Here is a 23,696-nt window from a genome sequence, read left to right as displayed (position 1 = left end):
TCGCCGAGCTGAACGAACTGCTGTGTCATCAGGCAAGTGCGTGTCTTACTGGCTCCTTGCCCCGAATACAGTAACACCATGTGCTGTTGAGAGTCGGGAGTTCACATTCGCAGTCTTTCATTTAGGAAAAAGGGGACTTGTGAGCCCCAAGGAACAGCCTTCCTTCCGGTGGACACGGCTCCGCAGGCCGGGAGTGGGAGGCGCACTTGGTACCAAATCTTCACTAAACGCTGTGTCCTTGAGACACACACACATCACCCTGAGCCACAGTCAGCGGGCGCTCCCGTGGAGACTCTTTCTCCCATTTCAGGTTTGACAGCAGATTTGTGCCGAGTGCCTCCCTCGGGGCCCCGGTCCTCTGGGGCGGACAGCATGCCTAGGGAGACAGCTGCCTGGCTTGGGGAGAGGAGCAGAAAGCTCACCCTGGGCCTTGGCACGAGGCACCAGCCAACTGATGTGCTAAAAGCAAAATCCTATAAAGTCGGAACTGGTGCTGTCGGTGTGGTCAGAACTCTGCCAGCCTATGTGCGTGAAGAAAAGCTGGACATCGCCACTGGATACGCTAACGTCTGGGTAAATGAAGCCTCCTGGGAGGTTCTATCAACTCCTTCTGCACCGCTGAGTTCCCACGCTGCTCCAGGTTGTGGTTTCTCCGATCCTGTGGTCCCCATCCCAGCACGCAGCCCGCGAAGGGCTTCTGGCGCCCTTGTCACCGGCTATACTTACTGGGTCCACTCACTTGTTACCAGAGCAGTGGCTCCTGTATTGGAAGATCCTAGAGTCTGATGCTGATTCTTTCATCAGAGTTAGTCTGGCACAGAGTATATCTGGTACGATATATAATTCACTAACGTATAGATCACAGAAAGATCAGCCTGAATACATCCCTTCATTCAGCAGGTCCTCACTGAACATCTCTTCCACACCAGACAATGGACACAACACGGGGTGGTGGAGAGGATTACTGGGGAGCAGAGCTTACATTCAGACAGCCAGTGGTCTGTTACGGGCTGGCAGAATATATCACGTATCTATCTTGCTAAGTGTTTGGGCGGGCCTTAAAGAAAGAAGAAAAGAGGGCATCAGCTCATTAGTCGGAAATCAAACTCGCAGAGTACAAAGCCCCCTCTCTCCTGCTCCTTTGATTCATCTCCCTCACACTCTGCTGCTCTAGGTAAGCAACACATGCCTCTTAATTGGCCGCTGGAGCCCTCTTCACGCTCTCTTTTCAGAATGCTTTGCAGAAATCTTGTAAACAGTTTTGCTATTCCAGAAAATGTTAATGCTCAAGGTACCCCTTGAAATAAAGGGAAAATTCTTTTGAGATTCTTTTTTTTCTCGGTAACAAGGAATGCAATTAAGCCTATACTTGGCATTGTGTCAGATTTCAGAGCCAACAGAGCTCAGGATTAGCACAAAGCTACCAAGATGCTTTTGCTATTGACTACGTTCGGCCCAAAGGTCAAGGGTTAAAGCCTGAAAAGATTTTTACCCCTTTGCTTGAATTTTCTACGTGAAGCAACTTCCAAATACCAAGGCTTACACGACCCAGAACACAAAATCCTTTCCATTACTTTATTGAAAAGTTATGCATGCAGTGATTTATTGCTAACGCTGGTCTTTCAAAGTCGGGACATCTGCAAACCTTTGGACAACAGCTGCCAATATAAGCTTAGTAGCCCATGAGTCAGCACTTAACGTCTTAACAAATGATAAATCATCCTTGTAACCAGGGTGAGGCGCCGGGCTGGTAATGTATTGAGAGTTGGTACAAAACTGTGAGCCGTAGATGATGTGGTAACTCAGCACTTTGGAAAACGGAGGCTAAGCAAAATAACGACTGCTATTACCGCGCCTCTTTCTTCCGGAGTACACCTGCGCTAAGCCATTTCCTCTTTTTACTAACTATATAGATTAATGTGGTGACTTCTTATGTGTTCGTGCTGGAAAAACAAAGGATCCCTGCACTCTTTATAGCTTTATAGTGACTAATCCAAAGGGGACAACACTCTATTTAGGACTTACTATCTCCTACTCGCCAGCTCCAACTCAGCGGCTAGGAAAAGTTTTAATACAGTGCAACGTGCATATTACTGCCCTCATGTTGATGTTTGCTAATAAAAGAAATTAGGACTGAGAGGTGCCCTCCTTTAGCTATGAAGAGAAGCTCACCAGCTTCTGCACACTTTTAGCAGGGAGTGGCCTTTGACCTGCATGCCCGGGGTGCCCCGAAATGTTTCCATCTTTCATGTCTTGAGCATGTATCCTCAAATATGCTTATTTTTGTTTTTTTGTTCATAATTCATATACATGTTTTTAGACCTTTAAAAAACATGAACAAAATGGAAAAGAGTAAAGGCATTGATGTAATGTTTTGCTAATCACGATTATCTCAAGGCAAATACACACGGGATGAGGTTCATGATTAATTGACCACAGCGGCTATAAATCCATATGTCATCCAGATAATTTAGATCTGGCCAGCTTCTTGCCAGATCTGATTTACTGGTCACTGTCATTACCTCATAATGTGGCTGACAAAGCGTTCACACTAAATTTTTGCCATTTCCTTGTGGTTTGCAATATTCAAGTTATCTTGAATTTATGGGGATTCTTTGCAGAATCTTTGTAAGCAACTGCTCGTTAGAGAGGGTTTGCTAAGACTGAAATCTAGAATCTGTAAATCCGGTTACCCAGGCGTGATCTAGTCCACACCAAAGCAGAGGAAGCAGAGGGGAAGTTGGGATGAAAGGCAGGCCTGACCTCCCTCCTTCCAGGTGACGCCACCCGACCGACCACCTGGCATGGGGAACCCGGGACGCTGCCAGTGTCAGGGGTCACTGTTGGCTATCATGAAAACACCAGTTACCAGAACACTTCCTGATAAACGATGGAAATGCAAGTTCTAATCCATTTCTTTCCCCCACGTCAGTCTCAGGAGCTCCTAGGGGTCACATGCCTTGTTGGAGGCCTCTCTGCCATGCAGCAGGCAGTAGCTCAGTTCCGGAGCCAATTACAACCACAGGAATCTCCAGGCCTGCAACTATGCGGGACAAAAACAAACCAGCCCTGGCTGAAAAGACAGCGGCCGTGCATTTTTAAACAAAAAGTTAAAAATTTTAAACAACAACTCACAACCAGAAAAAACACATAAAACATTCATGTTGGATGCAATAGAGCAGTGTTTCCCAAAGTGTGGTACGCGTACCCCCAGCGGTACGGGAAGTGTTTGGTGGGGGTACACGTTGCACCGGAGTTTGGTGGGGATATGCACTGCACCGTGCTTAGCTGCACCTAATCCTACATTCTCGTGAGTACAAGGGGTACTCAGCGTTACGAAAATTATAGAAGGGGTACACATATGTCAAAAGTTTGGGAAACACCGCTAGAGTATATTGCCCATGTAACTAGCAGCCCCGTCAGAACACGGAACAGTGCCGGCTCCCTCAGGAGCCCTCCAGGCCGTTTCTCTGTCCCTGCACACCCTCCCCTAAGAGGTAGCCATCACCTTCATCCCTCCGGGAATAGAAGTCTTGCTTTCCTTTGTAGTTTTAGCCACTTATACATGCACCCCTCAGCAACAGAGTTTAGTTTTGAATGTTTTCGCACTTTATATAAATAGAAAAATTTTGTCATGCATTCTTTTGTATCTTCTTCCTTTCAACGTTACATCTCTAGGATACATCTGTGTTACAGGGAGCTTTCGTGTATTCTTTTTTCATCACTGTATGGTATTCCATCCTATGATAAACCCCACCCCACCCCATTTATTCAGCCATTCTACTACTGAAAGGTATTCTGGATGTTTCTAATTTGAGGCGAATGCAAACAATGCTGCTCAGAACACTGCACACCTGTTAATGGATGCATATGAGTATACGTTTCTCTAAAATGTACACATGTACACATACACACACACACACACACACACACACACGTGAGTGTGGGCAAATGGAATTGTCGGGTCCCATCTAACTTAGTTTGACTCTCGGCAGTCAATTTTAACATGAACTAACTCTTATGTAGCCATGAGCTCATTAAATTACTAGATTTATCTTTCCCCAGACTTCCACGCCTGGCACATTCATTAAATTTGAACTATGATATTAACGATGTTAAAAAATACTTTGAGCATTTCCAATGAATTTATTGAAGCCGGTTGCCCCAAATCTCCTCCCCCACATATTTATTCTTTTACATAGTGAGAACAGTTTTTCCTTTTAATGAGGGCCAATGCAGGTTCCCCGAGAGAATAAAATGTCCATTCAGAATTTAAAGCCACTTTGCGGCAAAAAGTTTCCAGTTAATGCTCCTATGGCTCAAGCATGAAAAGCCCAACATGCTAACCCTGCAGCCAAACTGAGGAGTACAGACACAAATGGCAAAGGTCATTCCAACTTCAGAGTTCCCGCTGTTTCACCACAGCCATGAGTGCTGTGCACAGGGACTACACACATGGGACATGCTTAGGCGACAATATGGTGGCCGCGGGGAAACCCACTCAGTGGGCACCCATTGCCTCGTTGATAGGGAACTTCGTAACTAACATTTATCATAGAGCTTTCTGCGTATTAGTGCGTGTTAGAATGCTGTCTCAATCCTCAGAACAGCCTTAGGAGCAGGGGTCCTCAAACTTTTTAAAGTGGGGGCCAGATCACGGTCCCTCAGAGAGCTGGAGGGCTGGACTATATGAACTACTAATTCCTACTGTAACACCTTGGCTGCGCTCACTGCCCAAAAAACCTGGCGGGCAGGATCAGACTCCCCTGGGGGCTGCATGTGGCCCGAGGGCCGTAGTTTGAAGACCCCTGCTTAGGAGGGAGGTCTGAGTACTTTCCCCATTTTCAAAAGGAAACCGAGGCATAGGTAGGGACCGTAACTGGGCCGAGACCCCCATGGCTGTAGGAGTTGTGCTGGAAATCGGAACCAAACTTCCTGGTGTCTCAGGTCAGACTCCACTGCATTGCCTGGCAGCCCAGCCCGATCATCTTTCACCTTTGTCATTGTTATTATTTTGATAACAGTAAGAAAAGCTCTTTAAGACCAGAGCAGAAGATGAGAGCCACGGTGCGGGGCGGGGGGGGGGGGGGGGGGGGGGGGGGGGAATCTCTGCACATTTGCTTTCACTTATGAACATTTTGTGGAAATGACTGTCACCAAGCAGCTCTCACTCTGAGAGAACTAATTAAGAAATGAATGAAGGGATTCAATGGATACCCAAATTAGTCATTAGGGCTCCAAGATGGGGAGTCCTGGTCTAAATCCAGCTCCGGCACTGGCATCCAAAATAAACACGACCAGATAAGCACCACAGCTCACAATTAAAACGGATTTATATGGGTTAGGCGTCCACACGGGAGCAGCCTCCTCCTAATTGAACTCGGACACCTCTTCGGTGATGGTGAGTTTCATCTGCCATCTCCTCGCTCTTTTGTAAGCGCTGGCACCGGGGCTATGCTGAGGGAGCGATCGCCGCAGTCAGGGATGTCTGCGGAGCGAGTATAAAAATATAAAAGAGAAGCCTTTGAACTGTAATTAGGAGATTCCTTAAGAGTGCTCACAGGACATACGTTGGAGGCCACCACCCGCTGGCAGGAGGAGTCGCAGAGCGGCCGTCCCCGTCCCCGCTCCGGGAGAAGCCGTGTTCCCACGCGCGATCAGAGCAATCTGTTGCAGGCCACAGCATTCCTGCCTCCCGCCTCTAATGTGGTTAGTGACAGACAGCTGGAGGCCTCGCGTTCTCCAGGCAGAAATATGATCAGAATTGGTTTCAATTGGTACATCTTTCCATCAAGCTGTTTGCTCACGCCTTCCAGCAGAATAATCAGAGATTCTGATTATTTGGTACATTCCGAGAAAACAGGAATTGATTGTGCCCTTGCGTGTCTCATGGGCAGAGGGCTGCCAGAATGTACATAGTAACTCTTCAGTTGCCTAACAGAAAGGAAAACGAAGCAGTGTATGTGCATGTGTGTGTGCACGTGCAGAGAGGTGCAGAGAGAGAGAGAGATAGAGAGAGAGAGAGAGAGAGAGAATAGGGGTTGACCAGGAGTTTCTGTAATAATGCTCTTTGAACAACAATAAAGAGTTTTCATGGTGACTCAGAATTCAGATATGAGGAAGTAAAATATTCTGTTCCATCCATGGAAAAAAAAAAAACAGCTCCCACCAACATGAATGGTTTCAAAGTTAGTCATCGTACCAGTAAAATTTCAGGGTTATGGGGAGATCAAGTTTAGATGAAATATCCTGGATATGGAAATATCCAGGTGCCATGAGACCCCATTAATTTGGACTACCTCCATTAGGATTTATAATCATTTGACAAGGTCTGAGCCAGAGATGATTTTTTCACAATAAATATACGGCTCACTAAGCCAATTAAACAAGCAAAATGACGGGGGGTACAAATAGTGTAGTTCAGGGAAAATGTGATGAGTGGGAAAGATCATGCTTTCTGCCCAGCAAATACTTCTGCTGAGCCCCTTCAAACACTAGTAACTGGTAACAGCGAATACCCTTTAACTGAGAGTCCATGTCGTACAGGCCCCTCTACGCACCTGAGCTAGAAACATCCCAGCAACTCCACAAGATGGGTGTGATTACCCCCATCTTAGAAGGAAACGGGGTCCAGAGAAGCAGGTGGCCTGGAAGACCGCACAATTTCTCAGCAGCAGAAGCAGGAATCAGCAACCAGCCGTGGGCATCTTGCTCAAATGACTACGTCCTTCCACTCCCACCCAACGCCCAGGGAGCCCCGAAGACTGCAAGTCCTACTCCTGGAGTCACTGGAGCAAGACTTTGGACATTGTCAACAACAGCAAACATGGCGGTCCCTGAGGAGGGAGAGCCAGGCAGTCCAGCTCCAGTGCCCGCCACTCTTCACAGAATTCCTTTCTACAGCCCAGGGACATTGTAAAATGCTTTCTTTCGGAACTTTGAAGGATTTGATGTGCATAACGCTACCCTAGAAAACCCACAGAAATGTTACTGTGGGTGGAGAAGGGGAATGTAAATGAGGCAGACGATGCCTTGGGTCCACTGCCCCTCCCCCATACTCCACTACAAGTGACTTCAGGCTACACACCCCTAAACAGACACTCTGGCGCGGAGACCCTGAAAGGCTGGCCAGGCTGTGACGAGGCCTCGGGAGTCAGCTGCAGGTACAAGGGCAGCTGGCCATGTGCGCGGGAGGAGGGTGTGGAGAGGGGAGGGACCGTGGCTACTCACCTGGGAATCCACAGAGGTGCTCCTGAACGCAGCCTGGGCTCTGGAGTGCTCTAGGAAATAGGAAATTTGGGAGGTCAGATCTCACATCTAGCAGCCACACCACCCACTTCCACCCTACCCACACCCAGCTGCAGGCTCTGGGGCCAGATGTGGAATTTGCCTTTACTCGCGACAATAGCTGTGTGGGCCGGGCAGCCTCTCTGTGACTCAGTTTACTCAGTAGTACAGTGGGAGACAATGCTACGTCCCTAGCAGAGTTGTTACGAAGACTGGATAATAAAGAGGTCGTGCAATGCATTGAGCACACGATAATCACAGTTTAATCACAGCGATAGCGAACATCTGTGGCTTGCTCAGAAAGTGCCTAGCATTATTCTAGAGCACATGTGTCAAACACAAGGCCCGCGGGCCAAATCCAGCCCGCCAGGCCTTGCAATGTGGCCCGCACCGCGCTGTCATCACTGCACTCCGCTGTCAGTTTATGACATTGTCAGTTTATGACTGTTCAGCAAACCATTCGGCCCGCGATTTAGGCTGGATTTTAGATTTTGGCCCCTTCTCTGATTGAGTTCGACACCCCTATTCTAGAGCTTCAAATAGGCCGACTCGCCAACACTCTGAGGTAGGCACGATTACGCTGGCATTCCGCAGATGGAGAGAATGAGGCATCAAGGAGTCAAACCACTGTCTCCTCAAACCACACAGGGCAAGTGGTGGATCAGGGATTCTTCCTGTGACCACCTCGCCTCAGAGACCGGATTCTAAAGCACAGTGTTATCCTGCCTAATTCATGACTAGCAAGTGTTAGCCGTTGTTATTGTTGTATTAATATTCCCTTTTCCTAGAATACATAACCACACAGCTCTAATATACAACCACACGGCTCCAGGGAACTCACCATTTGGCTAGTAACCACGTGGGCATAGAGACAGGTGCCAGCATCCTAAGTAAGCCAACCAGTCACTCACTAAATCAGCCACGGCTTCGGGGGTTCCCCGAGGATGCCTGCGGGTCAGGTGCTCTGTGAAGCACTGTGTGGGGCTTCACACGCTCTGGTCACTAACCCCGCAGACTCACATCAACCTCCCCAGAGCAACGGGAAAACAACAGCGGGGAGGGAGCACGGAAAGGCTGGGACAGGACCCAGGACTCTGGATGCCATGCTTGCCTCTGGCACCAGCTCTCCTGGTGACCTTCTCTAATCAACTGACTTCTGGATTTCAGAATTCAATGTGAACAACAAAGTGGCAACAAATACATATCTATCATCAACTGAATCTAAAAAAAATCAAACAAATAAAAAAAAATCCAATGAACAGAATAAACTGGTGAATGGAATAGAATCAGAGGCATAGAAATGGAACACACTGATGATTCGCAGAGGGAAGGGGTGTGGGGAGGGTCGGGAAGAGACTAGACAAAGATCTAATATGCACGCATGCATTACCTATGGGCACAGACAATAAGGTAGGGAGGGCCTGAGGATGGGCAGGAACAGGGTGGAGGGGAGCTATGGTGGGAAAAAAGAGGGACTTCTGTAATAATCTCAACAATGAAGATAAAGAAAGAAAGAAAGAAAGAAAGAAAGAAAGAAAGAAAGAAAGTCAGTCAGTCTGTGGAAAACAAGCCAGAAACAGACAACCAGTGAGATGCTTGGGTAGAGGGTTGGATTTGTTTTCTAAAGGAACAGTGTTGTATGCAACAGCTCAGAGATGAGAACTCAGCTGGCAGATAATTAGTTGACTTTCTCGACTTAATGAAGTATGCCACTGGCTGTTTTGATAGCAATCTTTCTTCGTGTGTGTGTGAGTACACACCTACTGCCCCTTGGAGAAACGTTTACCTCAACACAAGATGCTGCTAACTTTACTTAAAGATCAGTTCATCACAGTAGATATATTCTCCTTCACAGAAACTCCTTAGAGGAGACTAATTCAGTGAGTTATAATACTTCCATTAACAGGAAATTGATTTTAAAATATGCCTTTCAAAATTTAGAAAAACAACATTTTCTGATACTATGAACTACAAACGGCAAATATTGTGTTGGCAGTGTCATGAATAACACACGAGTTGTCAGATGAGATATTAAACATGTACAGATTTAGTTTTTAATGAAGACTTTACAACATACCCCAAAATGTCCATCAATCTTTGACATGGGAGAAAGTAGCATCTTAATAAATTCCATCTCCTACCACAATAAAAGTTAGTACAAGATGTTTATGTCCTTAGAGAGGCAATGATGATATTCTTTATAGATGGTTAAATATTGGCAGCATATAACTTTAGAAGGCACAAAGTGGTAGAAGATATAAAAATCTATTATCTTTTTAAAAAAAAAAAAAAATATATATATATATATATATATATATATATATATTATAGATTTTTTTACAGAGAGGAAGAGAAAAGGATAGAAAGCCGGAAACATCGATGAGAGAGAAACATCAATAAGCTGCCTCCTGCACACCCCCCACGGGGAATGTGCCCACAACCAAGGCACATGCCCTTGACCGGAATAGAACCTGGGACCCTTCGGTCCGCAGGCCGACACTCCATCCTCTGAGCCAAACCGGTTTCGGCAAAATCTATTATCTTGATAGATAGGCAATCAGGTAATGGACATACTGTCTCTGTCCAAGCACCCTGTACATGGGAGTCTATAGAGAATTTGGTTCCTAAATTACTCTGAAAGGAATTCTAAAAATGTTTTAAGCAATGACAACATTATTGGAGCACATGCATGAACTTCGAAGATGACCAATGTGAGGAACAACACTCCTTGGACATATGAATCATAGATTGCTTACACCTGGAAAGAAAATCAAAATTTTAACAGTGATTATCTTTGGGTTGAAAAATTATGGGTGATCCTTTTCTTCTTTATAATTTTATCTGCTTCCCAAGCTTCCTATAATAAGCATGTGTGACTTTAACGATTTGAAGCAATTGGTTTTGTTTTGTTTTTTCAATCTTATGATATATTATGGAAGACTGCCTGATGTAAAAAGTGAAAAGACATTGGAATCAGACAAGCTTGGGCTCAAACCCCAGCTTGTACCCTTTCTAGCATGGTGCCTTCACATAAGTTGCTCAGCAGCCTTGAGGTGCACATGAAAGGGAAATAATAACGCATTCCTGGAAGCAACATTTCACTTATCACAGAGGAGATACTGTTAGTGCTTAGCACAGAGTAGGGGCCCAATAAATAAGTCACTCTTCTATTCACAGTACACGGGGAAGAGAAGTTAGGCTTCTCTGATAACAGTAAATAAATTCATTGGTGTTTATAAATTGATTAGAAGCCTGGTGCATGGAATTCGTGCACTAGTGAGGTCCCTCAGCTTGCCCTGAGCCTTCTCACAATCAGAGATCCCCTCAGGGGATGTCAGACTGCCGCTCCTGCCTGCCCCTCCTGCTCATCACAGCCCTGCTGCACCTGCTGTGGGCTCACGCCCAGTCAGTCCGGATCGTGAGAGGCTCACACTAACAGCCGTGAGCCCTGCATCTGGTGCCCATTGGTCAGCTGAGCAGCGCTCCCCGCTTGGGAGTGCACCGACCACCAATTGGGGGCAGCTCTTGCATTGAGCATCTGCTCCCTGGTGGTCAGTGCACGTCATAGCAACCGGTTGAACAGTCTTTCAGTCACTTAGGCTTTTATATACAGAGATGCTTCAGGCCATTTGTTTATAGAAGTGAATGAGTCTTTAACAGTTAAAAGTTCAGAAAAAGAGTAAGAAGGAATAGATTCCACCCAATTCTCCTACTCATCACAATTATTAGATTCATATAGTCTGAGACACTTGGATTCACTGGTACCTGCTACTATGCTGCTCTATATTCAGACGTCCTCTGGTTGGATGGGAGTTTGGAGGAGGGTTAAAGCAGACCCACAAGCTACCGCAATCAAGATCTTTTCCACAGCGCCATTCCTCGTGATTAAAGTGGACAGAATAAATTAAGATATTGCTTAAATGGGGGGTGAGGGTGGGGGGAGCACTAGATTATAGATTCGCTGGCTTTTCTTTTTTTGTGGTGGCTATATTGATATTTTCATCCTATTCACCCAAGAGTGGTTCAATCAGTGAGGTTTGTGATAAATCTCTGTACTCAACAGAATATGGCTGTGGGGGATATGCTGCCCTTGGATATGGGTTGCTGTGCCTTGATTACTGCAAGAAATATTGATTTACCTGGCTTTAATATCAAGCCAGGTATTTGTTGACACGTGGAAATGAAAAATATCAAAACCACGAAAAGCTTGATATATAGGTCAAATCTCATTTTAGCTCACTCCAAGGGAATGTCCAGCCTTCTGTATTGGAATTGTGTCCTAATGATGTTGCCCAAATCACAGATTAACAGGAATGTTCTTTATAAAGGGATTTGCTACACAAATGAATATTGGTATAGACTTTTATGTAGTACAATTTACTGTAAAATGTGCAGCAAAAACCCCAAAATCACTTCGTACTGAACCTCTCCCTTCTCCCAACTCTGCAGACATACCTTGCTTTCTAACAAAGGTGTGTGCTCAAAGGAAACACCTGTTGGCGCCTCCTTCCCTCCTCAGAGGAACAGCCACGGGCGTGACCTTTGAGAAACTCCAGGCCCACAGGGGCTGCTGGGCAGACAGTCCTCTTATTACTGTACACCGGGAAGCAAAGAGTTAGCAGGGTCCGGTGAGCGTAGCCCTGGGAGTGGTGTGTGTGTGTGTGTGTGTTTACAAATATCCCCATTATTCATTTAAAAATATTTTAAATGATAAATAGCTTCTCCTCAAGAAGGATGACCAGTGACCATAATAATTGGGAAACTAATCATAAGAGCACTTCTGAGTCAGCCACGTGGTTTGCTCACTACATGTAACCCCCCACATGACCTTGGACGGCAGGTGTCATTGTTTCCACGCGAGGGCTGCGGGATAGCACGGCACTGCTCAGCGTTACACTAAGCCTCGGAGCCACGTCTCAAATCCAGCCTGCAGATCCGTATCCAGGTCTCTGCTCACAGGTCTAGCCACGCACGCGTGGCGCAGACAGCCGGGATGGAGCTGGTGTGCCCTTCCCACCTGCAATGGTTGGCAGGCCATCCCCTCCACAGGCCCGGGTGGCGCTCAGGTTCTGTCAGGGCCCCACGCCTTCTCAGGAAGGCTTGAAGGACACCGTCCCTCCCTTGCAAGAACTAAAACGACGGGAGAAAACGAGAACAATTCCAAGACCAAAATGGGTAAGCTCAAGGGCTATAAAAATTCAAGAACTCAAAAGCCAAAGATAGCTTTCTTGATGAGACAGCAGTTGGTTGGGAAATGCAACAGAGTACCTCTTGGATACGAAATAGTACACATTGAGGTTTTTTTTTTTTTTTTTTTTTTTTTTTTTTTTCCTCTCTCTTTTATTTGTACTAAGAACTGAGACCTACAAAATGACAAGCCAGGATTACCCTATTAAAAGACACCTTCAATTGTTCCTTTGTCCTGAGAAACTAGGTTAGCTACTGACTGGCAATACCTACACCATCGTCTTCACGGTAATTATGCATTTTTCCTACAAAATTGATTTGCCACATTACCTGCTCTAAGTCAGCCTGGAGAGCTGCCAAGATAAATGTACCAATGGCTGGCTTTTTTAAAGACAACCTGCCAGTTCACCGAGGAATTCTTCAGGGGTTCCTCCAGTACACTTTCTGTCTCCCCTATACCTATACTGAGACCTAGACAATTATCACAGCTCTTCCCTGGCGTATCATCTGATAGCCAAGGCTAAAGACTTTCCCTTTCAACCCTCACCTGCAAGTGGTGAAACTGAAAACTCCTTTTGGCCGCCTTAATGTACTCTGGCTGTTACTACTGTTTAATTCCTGCGTTGATCTATGTGAAATTCTCTATTCCGAGGGAGGTAAGTAATTCTGGCTTAGTCCAGGCAACTAAACAAAGATGACTTTGTATGACGGACTAAATAAATATTTTCTCCTCTGAGGTCTGCTTTCATCATGTTTTATTTCCTTTGGTTCACACCTTATGCTGATGAGGCTGGGTTCCAAAACATATAAGAACATACGCACACCAGAGGTACGGTGCGGGGCCAGCCAGGAGTTCCAGCCAAGTGTCCTATCTTCTACGTGGCACCGAGGGACGTTCTGTAAAGTGCACAATGGTCACCATTCATTCCTCCAGCCTTGGGAAAGATAGGCACGGACCGCATGCCAGCATGGAAACGTAAGCTTTGAAACCAGACAGCTGATCAAACACCGTTTCCACCACCGTTATCTCCGTGACCTTGGCAGGCTGCTGATCTCCCCTCGGAGCTTTACATCTGAAAAAACGGGGGCAACAGGTGCACCTCGGCAGAGCCGTGGAAGAGTTTGGTGAGAATTCTGATATAAGAAACCTGCCACGTTCCCTGGTACATGAGTAGATACTAAAGAATTGTTACTCTTTTTCTGCCTCTCTGTGAAATGCCATCAGTATTTCATTTTGAATCTGTTGTCTATGCACCCAAATAATGTAGAGGATATTAGTGGTGGTGCTCTTTATGTTAGCAAGGAATTGGAAATGGCCTAAGCATAGAGAAATGATTACATTAAGGTATATTCGTATATTGAAATATAGGCAGTCATTCCAAATATTTTTCAAATCATATTTTATGACAAGGGAAATTGCTACCCTAAAATTTAAGTGAGGAAAAAAGACAAGAAAACCTATAGAATAACATCAGCTCACATTTACTGAGCATTTACTATGAGCCGTGCAGCACGCTATATACTTTGCATGCATTATCTTACTAATTCTTACAACAAACTTATTAGATGCATATTATTATCCCCATTTTACAGAAATAGAAACTGAAGTTTTCATCATGGCGATTTACAGTCACTGCATAAGTAGCACAGCCAGGACTGGAATCTCAAAGTGTCTGATTACAGAGCATGTTGAACAGCTACGTGACACTGACTCTTCAGTACAGGCATCTGGATCCACTGCAAGGCTGTTTAAATACACGCACATGTACACATCACACATACCTACAATACACACATTCATATCTGGAAGGAATAACTGGCAGAGGCCAATAATGACAGTCTCTGGGTGGTGAAATTTTCAGTATATTTTCCGAATTCAATGAGTGTGCATTGTTTTCACAACTAGAAAAACATGTTTTTCAAAAAAGGAAATGAGAGAGAGTACTTGTGACAGTTTATCCTTTGACTTATTGGGTTTCTCGGTGCTACTATTCCTTTAAATTATTTTTTCCATTGAGTCCAAAAAAAAAAAAAATACTAATTTGTACATGCATAAGTACAGAAACCACCATATGTATATCTGACAGACATTTGATCTCTCTATATAAAAGCCTAATATGCAAAGTGTCCCCTCAGGAGTTCGACCAACTGGGAGTTCGATAGCTTGCTATGATGTGCGCTGATCACCAGTGGATGGTGTGGAACAATGGAAGGCCCTGGCTGGCAGCCTCTAGGGACCCTACCCATGCACGAATTTTGTGCACTGGGCTTCTAGTATTAACATAAAAAGCCAAAGGGTTTGTGTGAAGGGGCAAAATAACCCTTCTCAAGTAACATATGAGTCTCCAGGTAGAGAAAGCACGCACTGTTGGGGACACTGCCCTCGGAGCATGCTCCGTCATGGCCATGTAGCGATGCTGTCAGAGCTGTTTGCAGAGACCTGCACACTGTCTGGACCTGCCTCAGCTTGATCGCCGTGTCTCCCAGGAGTTTGAAGATAATGATGTGCCGAGTGACACCTGAGGAGTGATCTCCTGTCACAACACCGAGGCATTTCACAGCAATGACTCCACAAGGAGAACAGAATGATCTACCAAAAGGCAATTCCTTCAAACCAAACAAGTTCAGAGGAACTGGAATGATAGGCAGGGTATGAATTTATTTCAGCAGATTATTTTTACATAAGTTGAAAATAAGGTTGTTTGGGTAAGCTTTTTAGTAAATTTGTCAAAAGAAAAATTAATGCTTTCTGACAGTGGCTCCAGATTAATCTCATTTCACTTCATAGGCGAGGGTCTACGATTGGCTATAAGTGGATCAACAATGATAGCTTTACTGAGCATCTGACTCACTCTTCTTTCCCAACTCTGAGACAACCTGGGACGGGAAAATAAGCGCAAGTCAAAGATTACCAAGCTAGTAAAAAAAAAAAACTAACAGAATCCACAGACGATGTCAAGGAGTCCCCAGAAGGTCAAAGGGCTCTCTATCTTTGGCGCACGTTGTGACCAACATTTTATCAATGACAGAGAAAGTGCCATTCTCAAAAGTGTAATTGATAGGTGAAAGAAGCACCACTAACGGATTGGATTTTTAAAGATTAGAATTCAAAAATTCTACAAACAGAGACAAAAATGTAACAAGGATAGGGTTCACAGAGCAACTGCACAAGGACAGGATAAGGAACACGTGGCTTTGCAGCAGTTGGTCGGAAAAAGACTTGGGCGGTTTTATTTGACTTTAGATATGAACTAACGACAGACTGCCGCTGATTTAAATGAAGGCCAACACAGTACTTGACTAGATTAATAAAAGGGGCCCTGAATAAGGCAGTCAACAGCAGCTCTGCTTTTCTACCCTTTGGGGAATGCACTTTTATTTATTTTTTAAAATATATTTTTATTGGTTTCAGTAAGGAAGGGAGAGTGAGAGTGAGAGTGAGAGTGAGCTAGAAACATCAATGATGAGAGCGAATCATTGATAAGCTGTCAACTGCACATCTCCTCCCCAGAATTGAGCCCACAACTCAGGCATGTGCAGTGACCAGAAATTGAACAGTGACCTCCTGGTTCATAGGTGGACGCTCAATCACTGGGCCAGCCACGCTGGCTGGCAAGCTGCCTCGTTTGTAAATGGCACAGGCAGAATGGCAGGTCCCGGAGTAGTGTTAACAGGCTGGGGAACCGGTGGAAAGTCCCGGGACCACATATGGTAGGAAATACCACAGCCATGATCGAGTATGTGAAGAGCCGCCACCTAGAAGGTACACATCTGTTCTGTGGCCCCCCAAAGGGTGACGGGAGTCAAGATGGGAGTTCAGGGAGGCAGGTATCAATAGGATAGTCTTCCTGGGCTTGTTAGTGAGCATTGGCCCAACCACATGCGAAGGGGCTTAAGGTCTAGGAGCCCCACAGGCTCTGCCAGCAGAATGCCTCGGGATTACAAGGTTGTGAGCTCCTCGTCCCTGGCAGGGTTCAAAGGGCACCTGGCTGGGGGGCAAAGGGGAGACGGGGGAGACATTTGTAATACTCTCAACAATAAGATAAAAACAAACAAAAAAAAACACAAATGGAAGCTGGCTGACTTGGACACTGCATTTGGGGGAATCTTAGACGCCAGCACCCGCTACCCTTGCCCAATGCCCACAGTCTATGCTTCTAGCTCCACATCAGAAGCTTCCCTGAAGATACCCCTGGGGCATGTACGTGAGCAATATCTGAATAGGCCTGGCCTCAATAAAGGAGAAGTCACTACATTTAAATGCGATCCAGAGGAGACCGGGAGTCAAATTCTACCAAAGTTTAGAAATGATAAATGCATGTTGTCATGGCAACCGCAGTTGATATCATCCATTACGGCTGAAAGAGTTCTTGCTCCAGGACTGCCAGAACAATAACCGAGTTTATATATTCACTGCCGCAAACCAGCACTAAATAAGCTCCTTCAGTGTTTTTATTTTTAATTCTGGAGGCAGGAGATTCACACTCTCTCCGGGCGTGCTTGCCATTTCAATATGGCACTACGCTAAGGCCATGGTACCACAGTGGGGGAGTCAACCCAGGTACTGAGTCCCGGCCCCACTCACCCTTCCCGGGGGGAGGACTGAGGAGGGACAAAGACGCTCTAGGCTAGGACATGGGCAGCAGTCACGGAGCCAGCATAACAGCCTCCACTTTCCCCGTTACAAATTATAGGACAGCCCCCATTTCCATGGAAAGCCCTCACTGCTCAGCAGCGGCGGAGTGGCAGATCCGACCATCTCGCCGCTGTATGGCACTTCAGCAAATGGGTTTCCTCAGTTATGTATCAGCAATCACTGCGCTATATGAACGTCAGCCCACACTGAGAACAATATTGCCTCCAATCAAAGCCATTCTTCCCCAGCGCACTTCAGCTTTCTCCCCCTTCCTGCAAGCAACAAAAGCTACAACAAAAGAACTTCCCAAACGCCCACAGCTAGAGAAAAGATGGCTCCAGCAAAATAAGTGTGAAGTCTGTCCCCGGTGCCTAATTTGTGCCTGAGTCTTCCTTTCAGGGCGTTTGAGTGCCGTCCTTTATTTGTCATTTGTCAGCAAAGAATAGAAATAAAAGTTTATTTTGTTGGCCAGTGTACCTGACTATTCAGGGATTCAAAAACTTGCTTTGTTTGTTCTTACATTTTCCTGGCAGGAGATGTAAACATGCCTTTTTTCCATGGCTTCATGCGGTATTCATAGTCCCAGGTGAATATTTCAACAAATGCAAACCAGCAGGCAAGGCTGGCCTCCAGCAAAATGTGAAGGCAACTTCCTTCTGGTCCTTTTGTGCCCTTGGATGGGTAAAACCTGGGCCCCTCGACCCAGATTCCTTCCTTTCTTCCTTACCAGTTGCAGGAAAGGGTCTCCATAATTATTCATCCCAAAGACTTAAGTTACCGTTTCTATAGCATTTGCAGTTTAGGCCCTGCTGCTGGTCACTTTCTATCCTGTTTTATTTAGTCATCCTATATAATAAAGAGGCAATATGCAAATTGACCATCATACCATCACAAAGATGGCTGCCTAAGACCAGGCCGGCAAGGGGGTTAGTATGGGTCGACCAAACGACTGAACAGCAGGCTGCATGGGGTAACAAGGCCAGCAGGGTGGGGAGGGTGGGGCGTGAGGGATGACTAAGCCAGCAAGGGGGGGGCAGTTGGGACAACCAGGCCATTGGGGGGGGGGCAGTTAGGGGCAATTAGGTTGGCAGGGGGGACAGTGAGGACTGACTAGGCTAGCAAGGGTGACCAGGCCAGCAGGGGGGCAATTAGGAGCAACTAGGCTGGCAGAGGGGGCAGTTGGTGGCGATCTGGCCAGCAGCAGGGGGCAGTTAGGGGCAATCAGGCAGGCAAGAGGGGGTCAGTTAGGGGCAACAAGGCAGGCAGGCAGGTGAGCGATTAGGAGCCAGCAGCCCAGAATTGTGAGAGGGATGTCCCGGATTGGAGAGGGTGCAGGCTGGGCTTAGGGAACCACCCGCCCCCCCGCATGAACTTTGTGCACTGGGCCTCTAGTAAAATCATAACAAGCATTAGTCCTAAGCCATTTATGAAAAACAAAAACAAAAAAAAACACACAAAAAAAAACACTGAGGTTTCTTAATTAAACAATTTGCTCGAATTCACAGGGCCAGCCTATTACATGAGTCAAAACCAGGGCATTCCAGGGCCAACGTGTCCTCCTTTTCTTCCAAACTGTACTGGTCTTAGGAAAAAGCCCAGCGTTTTTGTAATAAACGCTTTCCGCGTGAGAGAGCAGGCAAGCGGACGCGCTGACATTTGAAGCGCCCTTTCGAGTGGTGCGGATTCTGAAACCGCGTCGCAGGGGCAGCCGCCTTTCTCCCGCACACGGAAGCCCGGCCTTCGCGCAGGAGACGAAGCCGCAGCTGTGCCACAATTCAGAGAAATGCAGCTCTGTATGCGCCTTCCCTTTTCTCCCCAAGCTGCACAGACGGTACAAATGGGGCCTCCGGGCCAGTGGAGCTGCCAATTAGTGCGCAGTGCTTGGTGTTAGGGAGCAGCCAGCAGCCAGGCAGGCTGTGGAACTAATGATGCAGCTAACTGAGTTTCCTCCCGCCGCCGGAGGCCTGGAGCAGCCTCGCAGGGAGCGGCAGGGAGCAGCAGGCCTTGCAGCTCAGGGGCAGGACTACCGTCCAGGGAGGCTTGGAGGTACGTGATGGCACCCTCACCCCACGCAGTTTGGGATTGCTGTGCAAGAACTCAGAGCAGGGGCCTGGGGATGTGGGAGCCGACGTGAAGATCTGGTTGCCCAGGAATGAGGCTGCTGTGGCTTCCTAGGTCCGCTGTCCGGCAAGGCCAGCTGCATGGTCAGCAGGACGGACAGTCCCTAAGGGAGCTGTGAGGGGGCACCTGTGTGAGGTCTACACCGCTCCCAGGTTCTGCAAGTGGGGGAGAAACAATCCCGCCGGGGGGGGCCCCCCTTTCGCAGGCCATACCTATCGATGTGTGACTTTCATCCTTTTTTATTTGGAGCACGGAATCTTTCCCCTTCGCAGAGTCTCTGACAGGTAAAAGCAAAGAAACACAACCGCTCAGGAGCGGAGGGTTCAACGGAACACGGCATGCAAACTCCCGGGAGAGCGCCGAGCAGTGCGGAGTCACGCTGCCCATCAGCCTTCCTGGGAACCTGGTCCTGCCGAGCCTCTCTCCTGACGGCCATGCTTCTTCCCTCACCTCCACGTTCCTGCCCCCTGCTCCAGAGGATAAGCTCCGCTCCCCTGTCACGGTCGGCTTTCCCACTGTGCACACCCAAAGCTGTGTGTCTTGTAGGTACAACACATGTTCAGGGCCTTTGTGACGGCCCGACGCCGGTCCTCAGAGCCTCGGGGCACAGGGCTGCACAGACGGCCACCCTCAAGGTCTGGAGGCATGCCTCGCGTCTGCAGGGCACGAACCGTTGTTGGGCATGGCATTTTGTTTGACACTCAATGGCCACGGGATGTGCGTGTTACTGAGGCTCAAGACCCATCAATTCATTGACTTGCTCAGGATCCTACAGGGAGACGGTGGGGGAGCTGGGACGTAGCCCCTGGGAAGGATCGATGTCCAGGTGGAGGGCTCAGAGACACACATCCCGCCTGGTGCCTCACGGGTGGGGGCTCCCACGGCTGCTACTCCACCTGCCCTTCCTGGCTCCTCCTGTGGGTCTCAGATCCTCCCTCTGGCACACGAGCACCCCTGCTGGCCACGCCTGGCGGTGACGGGGAGACAGACAGGCTCTCCTCGCGGCTTCAGCGCTGTGAGCACTGCATGCAGCTCTCCGGCCTGGTGCTTGCACCGTCTGTCTCTCCGGTTCTGGACCTGATCTGAAGCAGTTTGTGTCTCTGGGTTTAAGAGACGGGGCGACTGCTGATTCTCTGTACCTGCAGGCATGACTTCCTCATTCAGAGAGTTCCTGGGCGTGGCTCTTGCAGGAAGCATCTCCTGGGCGTGAGGAGATGTCCTCTAACAGTGCTGTCCAGGAAGACTTGAATGGGAGCCACACAGGTAATTTAAAATATTCTAGCAGTCACGTCAAAAAAAAGTTTAAAAAAAAGCAAAAACAAAAACAAAAAAACAGGTGAAAATAATTTTAATACATTTCATTTAACTCACTCTGTCCAAGGTATTACTGTTTCCACCCGTAACCTATATTAAAACTTGTTCATGAGATGCTACATTCTCTTTTTCCTATAAAGTCTTTGAAATTTGACATTTGCAGCGTACCTGGATTTGAACTAGACTTACGTCAAGGGCTCACCAGCCAGATCCAGCTGGTGGCTATGGTACTGGTCAGCCCCCTGCTCCCATCCCTCCTCTCATTTCTTCCCTGGAATGACTCCTGCTCTTTAGTGGGGATGGTATAGGCAGGGGCCAACAGTGGGGATCGGGGTCCTTAGAGAGGACTGTAATACACCCCCGAAGCAGAGCCCAGATCACAAGGGGCTTTTGTACCAGGCTGATTTTATCCCGAAGCAGCAGTGGCTCTGCCAGAGGATTCTAAGCAGCAGAGTCGTGATTACATTTGCCTTTTAGAAAGGCAGCGGTGTGGGGCGTGGGCTGGAGGCAGGCCAGGCATTAGGCAGAGACCAGCTTGCAAGCGACTGCAGTGCTTCGCCAGGGGAGTGACGAGGACACCAGCCACGGCAGTGATGGCGGCAATGGCCTAGAGAGGTGAGGGCAGATGCAAGACAGTCAGAGAAGGTAGTTTCCACAGTGTTTGGTGGTCAATGAAACGTAGGGATTGAGGAAGAGCAAGAAATCTAGGGCAACTCCCAGGTTTCAAAACTCGGTGAAGTAGGTCCCATTAATTAAGAGCCCACAAAAGATATGCTGCTGGTGGAAGTGGAGTTTTGAACTCGCTGAGTTTAAGATTCCTGGAGCAGAGGTCAGACGAGTTCATGGTTGATTAAGGAATCGATGGCATATAGGTGGCAGCAGAAAACAGGTGAGGTACCCCAAGGCACATGTGAAGAGTGAGCAGAGGGCTGAAGAGTGAGCTCTAGAGGATGCTGAGATGTGGGAGGAAGAAAGGAATCAATAGTGAATTAATACAGAACACTGGGCAACAGGGAAAAAGAGAGAGAGAGGGATGTCTCGGAAGACAGATGGGCAAAGTTCCAAGGTGCCGAGAGAGGTCATTAGCACCAACACAGGTCAAGAATGAGAGGAGAATCCTGGACAACGGATCTGGCAGTTTGAAAGACAGAAGAGGCCATTAGGAAAGGCAAGGACTGTGGAGGGTTGGAGAGAAGGAGCAGGTGGGAGGGGCTGGTATTGCATGAAGACTTATCTTTCGAGGAGCTGCCATGGAGGCCAGGAAGGAGACAGAACATAACCAGACATTGAGAGGAGGAGACAAGGGGACTTTGTCTGTCTTGTCTTCTGTTTTGATAAAAATGAGAAGGACTTACACATGCTCACGCGCTGAGAGGAAGAGCTGGTTGAGACCAGGAAGAAAAGGAAGATGAAGGAGCAAGATCCCTGAGGAAGCAAGACGGGGTGGTGTCCAGAGAGATTTGCCTCAGGTTGGAAGAAGGTGCAGGAAAGGAAAGGAGTGGGGAAGAGCTGGTCATTTCTAGGGAAGATATAACATGAACATTGAAAAACTAATTTTCCTTGTGTAGAAATGTAAATGAAATAGGATGATACATGAAGGCATGCATTCCCTCTAATACTTCTATGGAAGTCAGTAGACGTGACTGGCTTCATGGAGCTCCAGAGCTGCCATCTTGGAATATAACCAAGCCTTTTGCACACCTTTGAACTGACTTCATCTAAACATCACCCCGGAGAGCCACCGTGGTTGCTTATAGCTGGTGGCCTCTCTGATTGGTTGGTGTCCGTGGCTGAACCGATGGGTCAATATTCTCAGTGTCACCACGCATCACCTCACAGGGTAGGGTAAGAAAAAAGCTGGGGGTGGGGGTCAGGCACCAAATGGATTCACCTGCCGCTTCTCAGCTCCGCTGATTCGATCCAGTCGTCTGACTTCCTTGAGCTTGTGTCCCCTTCCTAAAAGGGCACATAATTCCAACCTTGCAAGATCTGTGAGGTTTAATTGAGAGGACCAGCAAGTGTAAACTATGATGATGATGATGATAATTGTGGTCGTTGTGTTCTGATGTGCAGGCATTGGGCGTGCTGATAATGCATGCGTGCTCTGCAACAGTTAGCACCTGGATCCATAAGGATAACTTCAGAATCAATCCTGTTAGGAAGGGCCCTTGAAAATCCTACCGGCCATTCGATGTTTGCACCCTTTCTTCATCCAGTACATCTTCAGCCCCTGCCCTCAGACTGCCTAGGCTTGGCGCCTGCTCTATAACTTACTCAACCTCCTAGGCTTCAGTATTGCTCTTCGGTAAACTGGGAGTAATTAGCACATAGACTTCAGGAGATAATGCACGTATTTAAAGGAGACATTGCCTGTGGAGACATTGCCTGTGCTTGAAGTCATGGAGGGCTTACCATCTAATGCAGGGGTCCTCAAACTTTTTAAAGTGGGGGCCAGATCACGGTCCCTCAGAGAGCTGGAGGGCCGGACTATATGAACTACTAATTCCTACTGTAACACCTCGGCTGCGCTCACTGCCCAAAAAACCTGGCGGGCCAGATCAGACTCCTCTGCGGGCCGCATGTGGCCCGCGGGCCGTAGTTTGAAGACCCCTGATCTAATGAGATGGTGCAGTCCATCATAGGACTACTTTCCTTCCACTGACACAATCTGTCTCTCTGAAACTCATACCCATGGGTCCTCGTTTCACAATCCATGGGGGTAGTTCTACCGACTCACAACTAGGGTTCTATATGTAACGCCATGTTTGCCCATTTACTGAGCTCTGCGAGGCGCACTGGGCAGTGTCCATATGGCTGTCCACTTGGGACACAATCGGGCAGACACTCCCTCGTTACATCACCGGGAGAGTTCAGCCTTCAGCAGTGCTTCCATGAGGCAAGAGGCCTGTCGGAGCATTTGAAGCCAGTTGGATGCTACCCAGGAATGCACCGGTTACACTGCTTGCAAGACTCATGTTGCGCTTTATGTCAGGGTCAGTTCAGCACTTGGCACCGAAGGTAATTATTGCAGGTGTCATTATACCCTTGAAGTTTCATTACTGGACCCTGCGGACCACCAACACCCAGGAGAGCCCTGGCATCTGACCTAGGGTAGAGTCAAAAACCCTGCATTGCCTGCCTGGCACTGGCC

General features: G+C 47.5%; 1 protein-coding gene across 5 annotated transcripts in view; it reads right to left on the bottom strand.

Moving 5' to 3' along the window:
• SPATS2L (spermatogenesis associated serine rich 2 like) overlaps nucleotides 1-23,696 on the bottom strand; it is a 137,704-nt gene that overhangs the window by 107,767 nt on the left and 6,241 nt on the right. For 3 of the 5 annotated variants that reach the window (XM_084893217.1, XM_084893216.1, XM_084893220.1), the window contains exons 2-3: nucleotides 7,231-7,280; nucleotides 983-1,057 (exon numbers count right to left, since the gene is read on the bottom strand). In XM_084893217.1, coding sequence (XP_084749343.1) covers nucleotides 983-984 — 2 coding nt within the window. In that variant the 5' untranslated portion in view covers nucleotides 985-1,057; nucleotides 7,231-7,280. The remainder of the gene's footprint in view (nucleotides 1-982; nucleotides 1,058-7,230; nucleotides 7,281-23,696) is intronic. The other 2 variants (XM_084893219.1, XM_084893218.1) reach the window with 1 other exon arrangement.

Source organism: Pipistrellus hanaki (assembly GCF_964339955.1).
Source record: "Pipistrellus hanaki genome assembly, chromosome: 8".
Lineage (NCBI taxonomy): Eukaryota > Metazoa > Chordata > Mammalia > Chiroptera > Vespertilionidae > Pipistrellus > Pipistrellus hanaki.
The sequence above is the reverse complement of the archived record's forward strand: the minus strand, read 5'-3'. Positions and strand labels throughout refer to the sequence as shown.